This window comes from Eschscholzia californica, unplaced genomic scaffold (assembly GCF_041429995.1).
Source record: "Eschscholzia californica isolate CP2 unplaced genomic scaffold, dmEscCali1.0.p SCAF_5, whole genome shotgun sequence".
In the NCBI taxonomy this organism is placed as follows: Eukaryota; Viridiplantae; Streptophyta; class Magnoliopsida; order Ranunculales; family Papaveraceae; genus Eschscholzia; species Eschscholzia californica.
In genome coordinates, this window is record NW_028238472.1 from 44,064,952 (window position 1) to 44,080,720 (window position 15,769).

Genomic DNA, 15,769 nt, shown 5'->3' on the forward strand with positions numbered 1-15,769 from the left:
AAAACGTCTAGCATAGTTAGGTTTTTTTTTCTCTACTTTAAAGAGGAAACATTTTATTTTTTCCGTTTTTTTTTCTCTACTTTAAAGAGGAAACATTTTATTTTTTCCACCCAGCTAATAAAGTATTTCTTTTCTTTTTCGAGAACAACTAATAAGGACATGTTATAAATGTAGGGAAAGCACAATAACTTTAACTTTTTTTTTTTTTGTTAAGAGACAATAACTTTAACTAAAAAATATGTTTAAATCTTTCCTTCTATTTTATATACTAGTAGTAGATTTTGGGCCTAAAACCCATAAACCCCGCGGTTTATTCTATTAGTTTCTCTTTCCTCCCTTCGCCCTAATTGATTAAAACGGTATATATAGAGAGCGAGAGAGAGAGAGAGAGTGAGAGAGAGAGAGGAAGTGGTAATCTTCTTCTTCCGATTTCAGCAATTCCAATGGAATCAAATTTAGATGGTGAAAAAGTGATGACATTCAAGGACTCAGGCATATGTGAGCAATTAGCTGAGGCATGTGACAACTTGGGCTGGAAAAATCCTTCTAAAATTCAATCTATGGTCATTCCTTATGCACTTGAAGGTTTCTTATAAACTCAACTTCTCAATTCATCTATATTGCTATATAGGCTAACTCAACGTCACCCTCTTCAATGAAAACCCATTCCAAAACTTTTATATTTGTTTTATTTTCGATTTATGCAGGAAAGGGTTTGATTGGGCTAGCACAAACTGGTTCTGGTAAAACAGGAGCATTTGCTCTTCCCATTCTCAATGCTCTTTTACAGACCCCTAAAGTTTTCTTCGCTTGCGTGCTTACCCCAACACGGTGAATTCTCTAATCTATATTTTGTAAATGGAGTTCGGTTTATTTCACATAGTTCAGTAACATCCCAAGAAAAAAGTTGTACAAAGACGGTTTTACATTGTCCACATTTTGATTTTTTTGTTCGGTTTTGCTTACTTTCTCTTATTCTTCTCTAGTGAGCTCGCTATTCAGATTGCCGAACAATTTGAAGCTTTGGGATCTGGTGTTGGTGTCAAGTGTGCAGTGGTGAGAGTTTTTTGCCACTTTTTTGAAACTACATTTTGTTTACATTATGATAGTAATGGTACGACATTTTGCAGGTTGTTGGAGGGGTAAATATGATGCAGCAAGCAATTGCCCTTGCGAATAGGCCCCATATTGTTGTGAGTTTTATGCGTTATAACTATTCTGTTATACAAGTTTTAGTTTCCTCAAATTAAATGTGGGACTAAAACTGAGATATGGCATAAGTTTAATGCATCATCTTCTTATGATCTCTCAACCGGCAACTCATTTATTCTTAATAGGTGGGGACACCTGGCGGCCTTGTGGATCATCTTACTAATACGAAGGGTTTTAGCCTTAGCACACTGCAGTACTTGGTACACACTCTAAACATGACATATTTAGTTTTTTTTTTTTTTTTTGGGTCGACTACGATCTGCGTATGTCGTTACATCTGGCACTTGATACATCATAGATGTGATAAACTCAATAATTGGCCACTCAAACACTAACAGAACCGGGCCTATAGCCCAACAAGACATGATCTAAAGCCCAACAACATTATTTACACTCTAATAACCCCAATTCAAATAACCAAAGATTCCACCTTCTTTGGGATTCGAACCTGGGACCTCCAGGGATTTCTGGAGTTTATGTCAACACCTTGGAACCACTTGGGCTACCAACTGTTGACTAGTTTTTCTTTTTTATATGATGATCCTTCTTTGTTTTTTTGTGTGGTTTGACCATTTATAGTTACATAGATTGAAAGAAAACTTCAGTTTGTGGAATTGTGATTTTGATTGTTAGTAACTCAATCATTATCTCTCACTTTCACGACACAGTTATTATGTTGTATATTTTTCTTCTCAATATCAATGTACGTCTTCTACATCTCGAGGCATACGCCTCAAGGTGACGTCTCGTTTTTTCAGAGCAAACTGCCTTGAGGCGGGAAACGTTTTTTGGAAAACACTGAGTGAACCCCCTGTCCTTGAATCAGTGATATAGCAAGGACATTTTGCTCATACACCTATTTATTGTTGACAATCAATAAACCAAGTAGTTGCTATTCGTTTTCCCTTTTCCTGTCTTGTTTCCTTTAAGCTTCTATTAGTAATAATGCATGTCTCATATGTGGATACACTTAGTTGTACATAACAATTTCATTCTTTTATGTGGCCAACAGGTCTTGGATGAGGCTGATAGGTTACTAAATGAAGACTTTGAGAAAACACTTGATGCTATCTTGAAGGCCATTCCCAGGGAGCGCAAGACGTATTTGTTTTCAGCTACTATGACCAAAAAGGTATATTTAAAAGTAAATAGTTAATTTTTATAAACTTTATTTTGGTCTGCTTAATTAAATGAAGAGCAGTTATCAAACTAATTAACCAATAGATTATAAGGTGGCTCAGGTTGAGGTCTGATTTTTCCGGCTTTTACTTGAGTCAACTTACAATCCATTGTAATAAATGAGATACTAATAAAAAAATCAGAATACAAGTCATAAGAGGAAGAAGATATGAGGAAGGGAATAAGGAGGTATAAAGAGTCAGTTAGTTGGAGTCTTCATTTCTAACTTGAATGTAAGCTTTCAGTAGTCATCCCTTAATTTTCTTTTTCTTTCCTTCTATTTTTCTTATAAACTTTCCTTATTCGAACAAGGGATGAATGTTTTAACATGAAAAACCCTTCGAATTCTACAGAAAGTTGAATCCTAACATTCACACTGAATCCCACGAGTAACGATTGATAGTACGGTTCAACTTATGAATCTTACAAATCAGTGTTGGTCGAAAAAGATTTGAAGTACGATAGTACAATTTTAACATCATTAGACGCTGGGAGTTGCCACAGTTTGTCAAAATTGTCCACGTAAATTAGTCAGTTTCTGATGTATGTTGAGGTTTGTTTTGCCCAAGAAATGTTGTTTTGAGTTATGAGGGAAGCGTAATAGTCTGACTGAGTAAGCTTTACCATTGACCAGGTTCGCAAGCTACAACGAGCATGTTTGAGGAGTCCTGTGAAGGTACAAGTTGAATAATACTTTGTCATTCATGCATTTTTTAATCAAAACGGAAGCTTGTATGAGAAAATGTGACATACCTACCACAGACAAGCTTTGTTTTTTGGTTATATGGTTTAGTTCTATAATTTTTTTTTTATTACATTACTCATCAGTTTCTGATTCGTTCAGATTGAGATAGCATCTAAATATTCAACTGTCGAATCACTCAAGCAACAATATCGATTTGTTCCTGCAAAGTACAAGGTATTCTCTTTTCCTGTATTCTGTTGCGCTTGAGTATTGACATACATGTGACCCTACTTGAAGTGTGATAGTGAAAATTTAGGTCCATTATCAGAGATCTCTATGCAATTAGTGTCAATTAATTTCTCCTGGAAAAGCATGTACGCAGATAACAGATTCATATTTATACGATCTTCTCTCAAGGACTTTTGTTTATTTTGCTGCATTATACAGATATAGAGAAAAATAACTGCAGAAAAATATCATTAGATTAACGGTATTAAGACGAAGTTTATCATGGTTGGCGCATTATGATAAAATGATGTTTATTGTGGACTCTCAGGATTGCTACCTTGTATATATTTTGAACGAGATGTCTAGAAGTACGGCAATGGTTTTTACTCACACATGTATGGAAACTCGTCTTCTGGCTCTGCTTCTCCAGAACCTTGGGTTAAGGGCTATCCCTATAACTGGCCAAATGATCCAGGTACTTTCTTATTTTCATTGCATTGTATTATATTATATATCTTAATATGTGCAAAATTAAAAAGTAAAATCACTTGGACAGGCAAAATCGTAAGTCAAAGTTTTGGTAGTATATGAAACTTCCAGTACATAGTCTGTGTTGTAATTGATTCTTTGTGTTTTTCTTTGGTGGATAGGCAAAGAGACTTGGAGCCTTGAACAAGTTCAAGGCTGGAGAATGTAACATATTGTTATGCACTGATTTTGCAAGTCGAGGACTTGATATTCCCTCCGTGGACATGGTTATTAATTATGATATCCCTACCAACTTGAAGGTGAGCATTTTCCAGCTTTTGATTATTAATTGGTTTTTAGGCCCAGATTAGATTTTACATTAGACATCCGGCTTTCCGTTGACAATAAATCCTACATAATACTTCTCGTCATTTATGTTGCTTTTCTCTTTTTCCTACTCCTTGGCCTTTTTGTTTCGTTTCGGTTTAATCTCGCACATCTGCTTTCCTGATATTATAAATTTTGGAACAGGATTACATTCAAAGAGTGGGTAGAACCGCTCGGGCAGTAAGATCAGGGGTTGCAATTTCTCTTGTAAACCAATATGAATTGGAGTGTTACATTCAGATAGAGAAGCTTATCGGTAAGGCCTTAAATGTTTTTTTATATTAATGGAAGACAAGCATGTGTTCTGCTTTGCGGAGCTCAAATATTTGTCTATCATGTATTTCAGGGAAAAAGTTTCCAGAGTTTCCCGCTCAAGAAGAGGAAGTACTAGTCTTACTCAACCGTGTTACAGAAGCCAAACAAATCTCTCTCACAGTAATTCCACAACCTTATTTCTAATAGTATCACTTTTACAGTATCTCGTTTTGATGAAAAACAACAACTTTTAACGTTCACTGTTTGACACTGAGTCAGTGATGTAGTAAAGGGAAGCTATCTATTACGAGTCTTACCTGAATGAAGCTTTTTTTCCCCTTAATTTGAAAGAAAATTGGATGATCTTGCAGAAACTCAAAGAAAGCGGAGGCCCAAGGAAAAGAAGAGGACGAGAAGACAGGCGGCTGCAGGGAATAAAGAATATTCTCTTGGGAATAAAGACTTTCTTTAAAACTGGTCAAATAAGAATTGACCTATTTGTTTCTTTTTGTTGCTAAGGGGTTTCTGATTTTGGGAGTTGAAAAAAAACAAATTTTAGAAGATACAATAAAAATTTTGAGAGTTATTTTTTATAAAAATAAACAAAATCTTCTAGGGATTCAAAAATAGACTCCTTCCAAATTTTTTTTTTCTTTTCTTCATCTTCTTCTCTAAAGTTTGATATTCTTCAATTCTGATACCAGAAAATCTGAGGCTTAACATGATTTGAATCACAAAAAAATGGTTCAGAATTAATTGCCTTCCATTCTGATACCAGAAAATCTGAGGAAATATCCATCATATATGGCTTCCACCTCTCTCTAAATCTCTGCCTCCAAATGAAAGATAATCCGCCTAATCATCGTGTAAAGATCACAAAATTGTACTGTATCCTTGCTTGTAGACCATCCTACCAGAAGGGTGGATGTTATGGAGAAAGTAATGAGCAAACACGATCTGGTTTTCGAGCTTGGGAAAGCGTTGATGCCTTGGATCTAAATGAGAAGCTAATGCTTTATGTAAGGGAAGGTATGAAAATGAGAAGTGGTAAAAAGCAAGGTAGGACTTGTGATGATGGTGGGCTGGTGTGGTCTTGTGTGAGTTTTGAGGCAAATGAGAGAGGTCAGGGATTCTCGATTTGTTTGCTGGATGTTTCTGCTTTTCCAGTTGGTTCTTACAAAATCAAATGGCACAACTGTTGCATGGACATTCAAGGTTCTTATTGGAGTCTAATCCCTCTGAATGCCGAACCCCACTTTACCGTGAAGAAACCACCTTCAGTTTCAGATTGATTGTTATTTGTTTTTCATGCTTATACAGTATTGTGAAAGATGCTAAATGTGCCACTGCTGCTCTAGTAAAATCAGCTTTTCTTTTTATCACCTTAGTGAGGTGTGACTAAACTAGCTACTGATAAAGTAATTGTTTATCGTGTGCAGGAGAACCACCGTCGGCGTGAAGGATCTGTGGAGTTGAAAGTTCATCCTGGTGGCTCATCATTCTTCCAGACCCAGATGCTACGTCATCGAAATGCTGAATTCTGAATTCCATGTCTATTGATTCACCGCCTCTGCTTCCATTGTCATTGTTCCCAAATCTCTCTTATCTATATAGTGTTATGGGTACCAGAGTTTAATATCCAACTCATCCTTCTATGAAGACGTGGCGGACGCCTGAACTGGAGAGAGATAGACAGGGAGAGAGAGAGACCATGTCAAGGACATGGATGATGTGAGGCTGGCGACCATGTCAGACATCTATGATATGCCTGAGGCTAGTAGATTAGGCACTGGTTCCGACAACATTGGATTTCATAGTTCGTGTATATAATATTTGTGTATTGGATTCATTTGCAGCAAGAGAGTCTGGATATGTTTGGCAATCTTGACATGATCATGGTTTTCCCTTTTTAATCTAGTATACAATCTAACAAGTAGAGCATTCAGGTATTTTCCAACTGATTCACGAGTCATTCGGATTCATGATTCCACGGATTCACGCGTCCAAACGATTGGTAACAGATAAGAATCTTATGATTTATAATTATTTGTTGTTTTTGGAATGCTTATTAAATACTATATTTTTTAAGAAACAGATTTATCTAAAACCCGTTTGTATTTTATAAAAGCCTGTTGTTTTTAACGAACAACGTTCTTTTTTTTCCACAAACTGTTTTCTCAAAAATTGTTTTTCTCGAAAAACAAATTTTGACAAAAAATAAAAACGGGTTTATAGAAAAAACAGCTTCTTGAAAAAACAATATCTGAGAAACAAAAAGTGGGTTTTGAAAAATATGTTTTAGAAAAAACAATTTTTAGAAAAAGCGATTTGTACTGAATAACAGTTTTTGAAGAAAAAAAACGGTTTATGGAATTAGGAATCCTTAGGATTCAAGAGTCAAGATTTTTTTGTAGCCAAACAAGTAATCGTACTTAAATATACATCCAAATACAGTAGTGCCACATAAATGACCTAAAGGCCGACGAATGAAATGACCTAAAGCCTGTAGAAACTACTTTATTTATACCCAAATTTAATATTCCTGAATTTGCACTTCAATGAGATAAAATATGAACCTCCGCATTACAGATTAGATGCACTTACCAACTGCACTACCAATTGTTGGCACTGGAGAGGGCGATCCGATAAGAAAGCAATGTGGGGTGCTTACATGAAAAATTAAAATTTAGTCCAACTGTAGAGAGAGATTAAAACAGATTGAAATCAGTTTATATCTCTTCCCTTCACCTTTTTTTTGGGATATCTAGTAAATGCCCCCCACTTATTTAGGAATATTAGGACTTCACCACTAAAAACGTTATGGTTCAGGCGTTAGCCCCAATTGCCCATTTTTCTGTCAAAATCTCGTTATGTAGTGGGCGTGCGAGTCACGTGCTTGTCATCAGACCAAAATACCCCTATCCTAATTTTTAGTATATGAGCCCCATTTATTTAGCTATATTAGGACTACACCCCCGACCAAAATACCTTGTCCATTTGAATAGTTTATCCCGAGCTAATACCTTCCCATCTCACGATCGGTTGAATCACCCTAGTTACATGCCGAACCACTAACTCCGAGGTTAGCCCATAGACTGGGTCATGCTCACCCCTAGCTAAAGGCCATAACTAGATCCAATCCACGAGTGACTTCGGCTGGTTCATCATTGTTACGTTCTCGGCTATAGATTGGGTCATACTCTTCCCGAGCTAGAGCCAATCAGCGAGTGACTCTGACCGAGGTGTCACTCATACTCCGATGGTAGGGTGGATCGTGTCTTTACCAGTCCGAGGTAGTTATACCCTAAAATTACTTGTATGGGTCAAGTTCAAGTTATAATATCCACCAAACAGAACCCGAAAAAGAATGGAAGAACAACTAGTAGTAATTGTACCCAAAAATGGTGTAATTGGTTTCAAAAGTCTCTGTTTTATAATGGTTTCTCACAAAAATCTGATATTGAATCTTCTAGTCCTGTTTTAAGAAGTTGTCCATTTCTTAGACATGGGTTTTGAAGAAAAGATGAAATCTTAGAAGATTTTTCTAGAGAAGAATTGAAATCTAGAATAGATGTAGAAGAAATTAAAGACGGAGAAGGATAATCAATCAAAGAAAAAGAAATTGAGGAAGAAATTCATCCATGTTAAATCGATTTTCAGATTCTCCTTCAACAACTAACCAAGCTATATTTAGTCGGGGGTGTAGTCCTAATATAGCTAAATAAATGGGGATCATATACTAAAAATTAGGACGGGGGTACTTTGGTCCGATGACAAGCACGTGACTCGCACGCTCACTAAATAACGAGATTTTGACGAAAAAATGAGCAATGGGGGTTAACGTCTGAACGATAATGTTTTCAGGGGTGAAGTCCAAATATTGCTAAATAAGTGGGAGCATTTTTTTTTTTGAGAATTCGACTACGATCTACGTTACAAGCCATTGATGCATTATGGATATGTAATAAACACGATAACCGTCTAATTTAAATCGAGAATAAAAGAGACCTAAAACCCGATAACAGAGAGGCCCAGAAATAAAAGAAGCCTAAAGGCCGACAACAAAAAAACCCTAAGCCCGATAAATTATTATCTTATTTATATTTATAGCCTAAATTACTTACGGTAAATCTTCGGCGGTAATCCATTAAAACAGTTGAGAGAAAGTGGTTATCTTCTTCTTCCATTTGCCGCCTTAATCGAACTTCTAGGTATTTTTTTTTCATTTTATCATCTTCCAGAGTTTTACTTCTCTCTTACTTTCGTTTTCCTTTTCTCTATGTTTTTTGCTTCTTCATCAAATCAGTTTCAGCAACCTATACCTGTTTCTTCAGTCTTCTTCCATTGGACGAAGTTTTGAAGGAAAATCTCTGAATAACATTAGTTTTTGGTTCTTCTCATTACCAGGTTCAGCAATTCCAATGGACTCAAATTTAGATGGTGAAAAAGTGATGACGTTCAAAGACTTGGGCATATGCAAGCAATTAGTCGAGGCATGTGACAACTTGGGCTGGAAAAATCCTTCTAAAATTCAATCTGAGGCCATTCCTCATGCTCTTCAAGGTTTCTTATACACCCAAGTTCTCAATTCATCTATATTGCAATATAGGCTAACTCAATATCAAAACCCATTCCAAAACTTTTATATTTGTTTTATTTTCTATTTATTTCAGGAAAGGATTTGATTGGGCTAGCACAAACTGGTTCTGGTAAAACAGGAGCATTTGCTCTTCCCATTCTCAATGCTCTTTTACAGACCCCTAAAGCTTTCTTCGCTTGTGTGCTTTCCCCTACACGGTGAAGTCTCTTATCTATTTTTCCTTCTGAATGATTTCGTAAATGGACTTCGGTTTATGTCGCGTACTTGAGTAACATCCCAAAAGACAAGTTGTATAAAGATGGTCTTATTTTGTATTCTACATTTTGATCTTCTTGTCGGGTTTTTCTTAATTTCTCTTGTTCTTTTCTAGTGAGCTCGCTATTCAGATTGCCGAACAATTTGAAGCTTTGGGGTCTGGTATTGGTGTCAAGTGTGCAGTGGTGAGAGTTTCTATATACTGTTCCTTATGTTGTCAAACTAGAATAAGTTACATGAAAAATAGTAATATAGATAATTAGATGTTTTAAGATAGAACATTTCTTATTGGTATTTACAATGGATCTTACTTTTGATCTTTTTAGATCATAGTAATAGTGTAAACGGAAAAGTTGTTCTATTTGTAAGTTAAACTATTTTGCTCCTTAGTGGGAGAACCTCGTTATTTGGTTATTGAGAAACTGGCTGTCTCTAATTATGGTTTAGAGGCTAGAAGAACGACACTTTGTATACTCCTATATCGGGCATGTGAAAATTATGTTCGGCAAAACCCTTTTTCCTCTCCTGTCAATGTGTTCCTATTTATGGCTTGTTTCTCTGTATTTGAATTGCATATTTTTCCTTCTTTTAACATGCACCATTATACAAGTGTCCTTCTCCCGAGTCTTGATATGAATTTTTTCCACGTCGAGGCTGATTTGGATCTTTTGGTAAGTAACCATTGTTTATTAGTGATTGATGGTTTTATCTGCATATGATTCTGTACATGCATCCATGTATGAGAAAACTGTATGTGGAAGTAACTATATTGATAAATGCTAAGTCAGTGTGAAGTGATGTAGTAGAAAGGGCACTAGTAAACCTAAGATAAGTTAAAAAAACAAAAATTGATAAACTTGACAATCTAGTTCACTGAGTTTCTGATTTGTTGTCCAACTTTCTTCAATCTACTCAGATTTCAGGGAAACATGTCCATGATTCCTTAAGATAAGAGGTTACACACATGCTTTTGTTTTTAAGAAAATAATTATTTGTAGGAAATTGATCTTTTTAATTTACCTTGTGTTTTGTCATGGTTTTGTATTCAAATTAGAGTAATTGGGTTCATAATGGAGGTGCATAGTATGCCCAGGAAAATGATGAGAAATGCCTAAACTGGTTAACATTCTAGGCATTGCATAGTAGTATGATGATAGCACTTTTTGGCAACTTCATTATGTTTACATTTTTATGATAGTAATGATACAACATCTTGCAGGTTGTTGGAGGGGTAGATAGGATGCGGCAAGCAATTTCCCTCGCGAAGAGGCCCCATATTGTTGTGAGTTTTATGCATTATATCTATTCTGTTATACAAGTTTTTCGGCAAATTAAATGTGGGACTAAAACTGAGATATGGCATAAATATAATGCATTATCTGCTTATGATCTCTCAGCAAGTCATTTCTTCTTAATAGGTGGGGACACCTGGCCGCCTCGTGGATCATCTGACTAATACAAAGGGTTTTAGCCTCCGCACACTGAAATACTTGGTACACACTCTTAACATGACACATTAATTTTTGTTTGTTTGTTATGATGATCCTTCCTTGCTTTTTTGTGTGGTCTGACCCTTTATAGTTAAATAGATTGAAAGAAAAATTCAGTTGGTGGAACCGTTATTTTGATTGTTAGTATCTCAATCATTATCTCTCTCTTATCACACATTAAATTGTAGTTTTTTCTTCTCAAAATCGATATACGTCTTCTACACTCTCGAGGCATATGCCTCAAGGCGATGTCTCGCTTTTTCAGAGGAAACTTCCTAGAGGCGGAAAACCGTTTTGTTCAAAACACTGAGTGTACGGCCCACTTTGGTACTCATTTGCTAGAAGTTTGTAGTGTATCAGCCTACCAGGTACCTGGATACTCCTATCAGGTACCCAAGCGCTTCATTTGGCACAATGTTCAATTTTGGTGTACATCTTGTCGGAACTTGCACACAGTCGTTCGAAGACAAGAAAATAATCTGGATAATGTCTTTCCTGTGTAAGATAATGACCAATAAGAAAGTTACATTGTTAGTCTTAAACAATAAATAATGTTGATTATAGAGTTGTAGTCATTTGTTCGTTTTTTATTCATGTATCCGGTACCTTATATCAGTATCAAATGCCAATGAGACAATACCTCCACTGGTTTCCATGTTTTAGGCTTTTAGCAAAACTGTCTTTGGACTTATAGGTCCACTTATGTGGACATGCATCTTATTTGACTGATATGTACCGTAAGTTTGAGATGAGAAAGGACTAACTTATAGTAACTTGATTCAGTGATATTAGCAAGGACATTTTGCTCATACACCTATTTATTGTTGACAATCAATAAACCAAGTAGTTGCTATTCCTTTTCCCTTTTCCTGTCTTGTTTCCTTTAAGCTTCTATTAGTAATAATGCATGTCTCATATGTGGATTTATGGACACTTAGTTGTACATAAAAATTTCATTCTTTTATATGGTCAACAGGTCTTGGATGAGGCTGATAGGTTACTAAATGAAGACTTTGAGAAAACACTTGATGCTATCTTGAAGGCCATTCCCAGGGAGCGCAAGACGTATTTGTTTTCAGCTACTATGACCAAAAAGGTATATTTAAAAGTAGATTGTTAATTTTTATAAACTTTATTTTGGTCTGCTTAATTAAATGAAGAGCAGTTATCAAACTAATTAACCAATAGATTATAAGGTGGCTCTGGTTGAGGTCTGATTTTTCCGGCTTTTACTTGAGTCAACTTATAAGATCCGGTCAGTGCTATAATTCATTACCTTGGTTTTAGAAGTAGGGGAGACTTTTCCAGACCCACTTTGTTAATTTGCAAATAGTAAACTACCTGTTCCTTTCCAGTCTTCGCCAAAAAACTCCAAAGTAGTGGTACACTCCTTGAAGCCGTGCAATTAGCTGCCTCTACAAATCCATCTAGAGACTAGAGAGATTTCTTTTCTGTTCATCAACTTCATCTTTTCACTCAAACTTCTGGTATTTGTTTGCATATGGTAACTGTGCTCATCCCCAGAATTTCCCCATAGAATCTTTTGCTTCTTCGCAGATCATTCCTAGTCAGGAAACAGAAAACAACAAAAAGTGAGTACAAAAAAATTCATGTTATGATAATCTTCTGAGCAGTGGTCGGCACAGCCCAAATTATAAATCATAGCGTGAATTGTTCTCGAATTTTATAAATCGGATCGCAGAATAAATTGAAAATAGTAAAATATATTATGTATATTTTTAGTATATTTAGTTGGAGCTATTCAAACTACAAACCATTGTAATAAATGAGATACTAATAAAAAAATCAGAATACAAGTCATAAAAGGAAGATGATATGAGGAAGGGAATAAGGAGGTATAAAGAGTGAGTTAAGAGAGATAGAGTCGGTTAGTTGGAGTCTTTACTCTTTAGATGATGAAGAAAGAAAAGAAGGGGAAAAAGAGGAAAGAAGAACAAGAAAAATACCTGGTGAACTGCGAATCTTCATTTCTATCTTGAATGTAAGCTTTCAGTAGTCATCCCTTAATTTCCTTTTTCTTTCCTTCTATTTTTCTTAGAAACTTCCTTTATTCGAACAAGGGATGAATGTTTTAACACGAAAAACCCTTCGAATTCTACAGAAAGTTGAACCCTAACATTCACACTGAATCCCACGAGTAACGACTGATAGTACGGTACTACGGTTCAACTTATGAATCTTACAAATCAGGGTCGGTCAAAAAAGATTTGAAGTGAGATAGTACTACTTGAATCAGAAATAGTACAATTTTAACATCATTATATGTTGGGAGTCGCCACAGTTTGTCAAAATTGTCCAAGTAAATTAATCGGTTTCTGATGTATGCTGAGGTTTGTTTTGTCCAAGAAATGTTGTTTTGACTTGTGAGAGAAGCGTATAGTCTGACCGAGTAAGCTTTACAATTGACCAGGTTCGCAAGCTACAACGAGCATGTTTGAGGAGTCCTGTGAAGGTACACGTTGAATAATACTTTGTCATTCATGCATTTTTTTATCAAAATGGAAGCTTGTATCAGAAAATGTGACATACCTACTACGGACAAGCCTTTGTCTTTTGGTTATATGGTTTAGTTCTATAATTTTTTTTATTACATTACTCATCAGTTTCTGATCCGTTCAGATTGAGGCAGCATCTAAATATTCAACTGTCAAAACACTCAAGCAACGATATGGATTGTTTCCTGCGAAGTTCAAGGTATTCTCTTTTCCTTTATCCTGTTGCACTTGAGTATTGACATACATGTGACCTACTGGAAGTGTGACAGTGAAAACTTAGGTCCATTATCACAGATCTCTATGCAATTAGTGTCAATTAATTTCTCCTGGAAGAACCTGTGCGCGGATAACAGATTCGTATTTATACGATCTTCTCTCAAGAAATTTTGTAGTTATTGATTTTGCTGCATTATATAGATATAGTAAAAAATAATCCAGAAAAAGTATCTTTAGATTTCAAATGGTTATGATTGATGGTATTAAGACGAAGCTTAGCATGGTTGGCGCATTATGATAAAATGATGTTTATTGTGCACCCTCAGGATTGCTACCTTGTATATATCTTGAATGAGATGTCTGGAAGTACCTCAATGGTTTTCACTAATACATGTGAGGCAACTCGTTTTCTGGCTCTGCTTCTCCGGAACCTTGGGTTTAGGGCTATCCCTATAAGTGGCCAAATGACCCAGGTACTTTCTTATCTTCACTGCATGGTAGTATATTGTATATTTTAATATCTGCCAAATCTCTTGGACAAAAGCAAAACCGTAAGTCAAAGTTTTGGTAGTATGTGAAACTTCCAGTACATAGTCTGTGTTGTATTTGATTCTTTGTGTTTTTCTTTGGTGGATAGGCAAAGAGACTTGGAGCCTTGAACAAGTTCAAGGCTGGAGAATGTAACATATTGTTATGCACTGATGTTGCAAGTCGAGGACTCGATATTCCTTCTGTCGACATTGTTATTAATTATGATATCCCTACCAACCCCAAGGTTAGCATTTTTTTTATTTTTATTATTAACTAGTTTCTAGGCCCAGATTAGATTTTACATACTACTTCTCGTCATTTATGTTGCTTTTTTCTTCTTCCTACTCCTTTAAAAAGTTAGGTTCTAATTTTCCAGTTAGCCCTTATTGTTTCATTTCATTTTAATCTCACCCATCTGCTTTCGTGATATTATAAATTTTGGAGCAGGATTACATTCATAGAGTGGGTAGAACCGCTCGGGCAGGAAGATCAGGGCTTGCAATTTCTTTTGTAACCCAATACAATGTGGAGTGGTACCTCCAGATAGAGAATCTTATCGGTAAGGCCTTAAATGTTTTTTTATATTAATGGAAGACAAGCATGTGTTCTGCTTTGTGGGGTCAAATATTTGTCTATCATGTATTTCAGGGAAAAAGTTTCCAGAGTTTCCAGCTCAAAAAGCGGAAGTACTATTCTTCCTCAACCGTGTTACAGAAGCCAAAAGAATATCTCTCGCAGTAATTTCACAACCTTATTTCTAATAGTATCACTTCTTCTACAGTATCTCGTCTTGATGAAAAACAACAACTTGTAACATTGACAGCTTAACACTGAGTCAGTGATGTAGTACAGGGAAGCGGTATCTATATTACGAGTCTTACCTGAATGAAGCTTTCTTCCCCTTAATTTGAAAGAAAATTGGATGTTTTTGCAGAAACTCAGAGAGAGCGGAGGCCCATGGAAAAGAAGAGGACGAGATGAAGATGAAGATGAAGATGAAGATGAAGATGAAGTAGAAAGATATTTAAACAAGAAACGATTGAAGTCATTCAAGAAGCCAAAGTGGCGATGAAGTCAACCAAGAAGCCAAAGCGTCGTTGCATATGGCTTGCTTTTTGGAATAAATTTTTTTTCTTACAGAAATTATTTATTTTTACAAACTTTTTGTGTTATTCTTATGGGAATCGTGTATTCTTAGAAAGAAATTCTTGCCAAGGTTAAGCAGTAGGAGTGAAATTTGTCATTTTCAGCTACTTTCTTTTTATCTTCAGATTCCACTTTCCTTACTTTATTGTTTTTTGTCTTTCTCGCTGCATATGTCACATTTGTTTTTTTTATTTTATTTTGATATGTGGGTGGCATACATCTATTAGGATTGGGATGCATTTTGTGACCTTAGAGAAAATAAATAGGGGGCGTAGAAAAATTTCGGGGTATAAAATTTTAAAAAGTTGTGAATTTTGAATAATTTTTCGAGGTGTAAAATTTTAAAGGGAAAAAAACCTTCTTTCTTCCCCATCTCCTACCGCTAAAACCAAATCCGGCCACCACAAACATTTTAAACATTTTAAAGTTACTCACGACCAAAACATCAATATTAATGGACCGTGGACTGAGGGAAAGAGAGAGTAGGCTGATGAGATTCTTTGATAACTAACCTGATATGCATCTTAAAGGTGAGGCCTGATGAGCTCAACCATGCAGCCATTAATCACTACTTTATTTTATACTCAAGTTCAATATTCCT

The 15,769-nt window shown here is 35.7% G+C and overlaps 1 protein-coding gene across 4 annotated transcripts; it reads left to right on the forward strand.

The window, feature by feature from the left end:
- The first annotated feature begins 292 nt into the window (after positions 1 to 292).
- On the forward strand, positions 293 to 15,275 carry LOC147539522 (DEAD-box ATP-dependent RNA helicase 10-like). 4 transcript variants are annotated; one of them, XM_086639612.1, is made up of 14 exons: positions 8,468 to 8,625; positions 8,822 to 8,977; positions 9,088 to 9,211; positions 9,385 to 9,454; positions 10,489 to 10,551; positions 10,688 to 10,762; positions 11,736 to 11,855; positions 13,191 to 13,232; positions 13,400 to 13,474; positions 13,818 to 13,964; positions 14,129 to 14,266; positions 14,470 to 14,581; positions 14,671 to 14,759; positions 14,957 to 15,275. In XM_086639612.1, the coding sequence occupies exons 2-14, from the start codon at positions 8,836 to 8,838 to the stop codon at positions 15,092 to 15,094; spliced, it is 1,335 nt and encodes a 444-aa protein (XP_086495738.1). In that variant the 5' UTR covers positions 8,468 to 8,625; positions 8,822 to 8,835; the 3' UTR covers positions 15,095 to 15,275. The 4 variants fall into 4 exon arrangements, with proteins under 4 accessions (XP_086495735.1, XP_086495737.1, XP_086495738.1 ...); XM_086639609.1 differs by lacking the exons at positions 8,468 to 8,625; positions 8,822 to 8,977; positions 9,088 to 9,211; ... (9 more) ...; positions 14,671 to 14,759; positions 14,957 to 15,275 and adding exons at positions 293 to 585; positions 708 to 831; positions 987 to 1,056; ... (8 more) ...; positions 4,506 to 4,594; positions 4,786 to 5,041; XM_086639611.1 differs by lacking the exons at positions 8,468 to 8,625; positions 8,822 to 8,977 and adding an exon at positions 373 to 585.
- Positions 15,276 to 15,769: the final 494 nt, after the last annotated feature.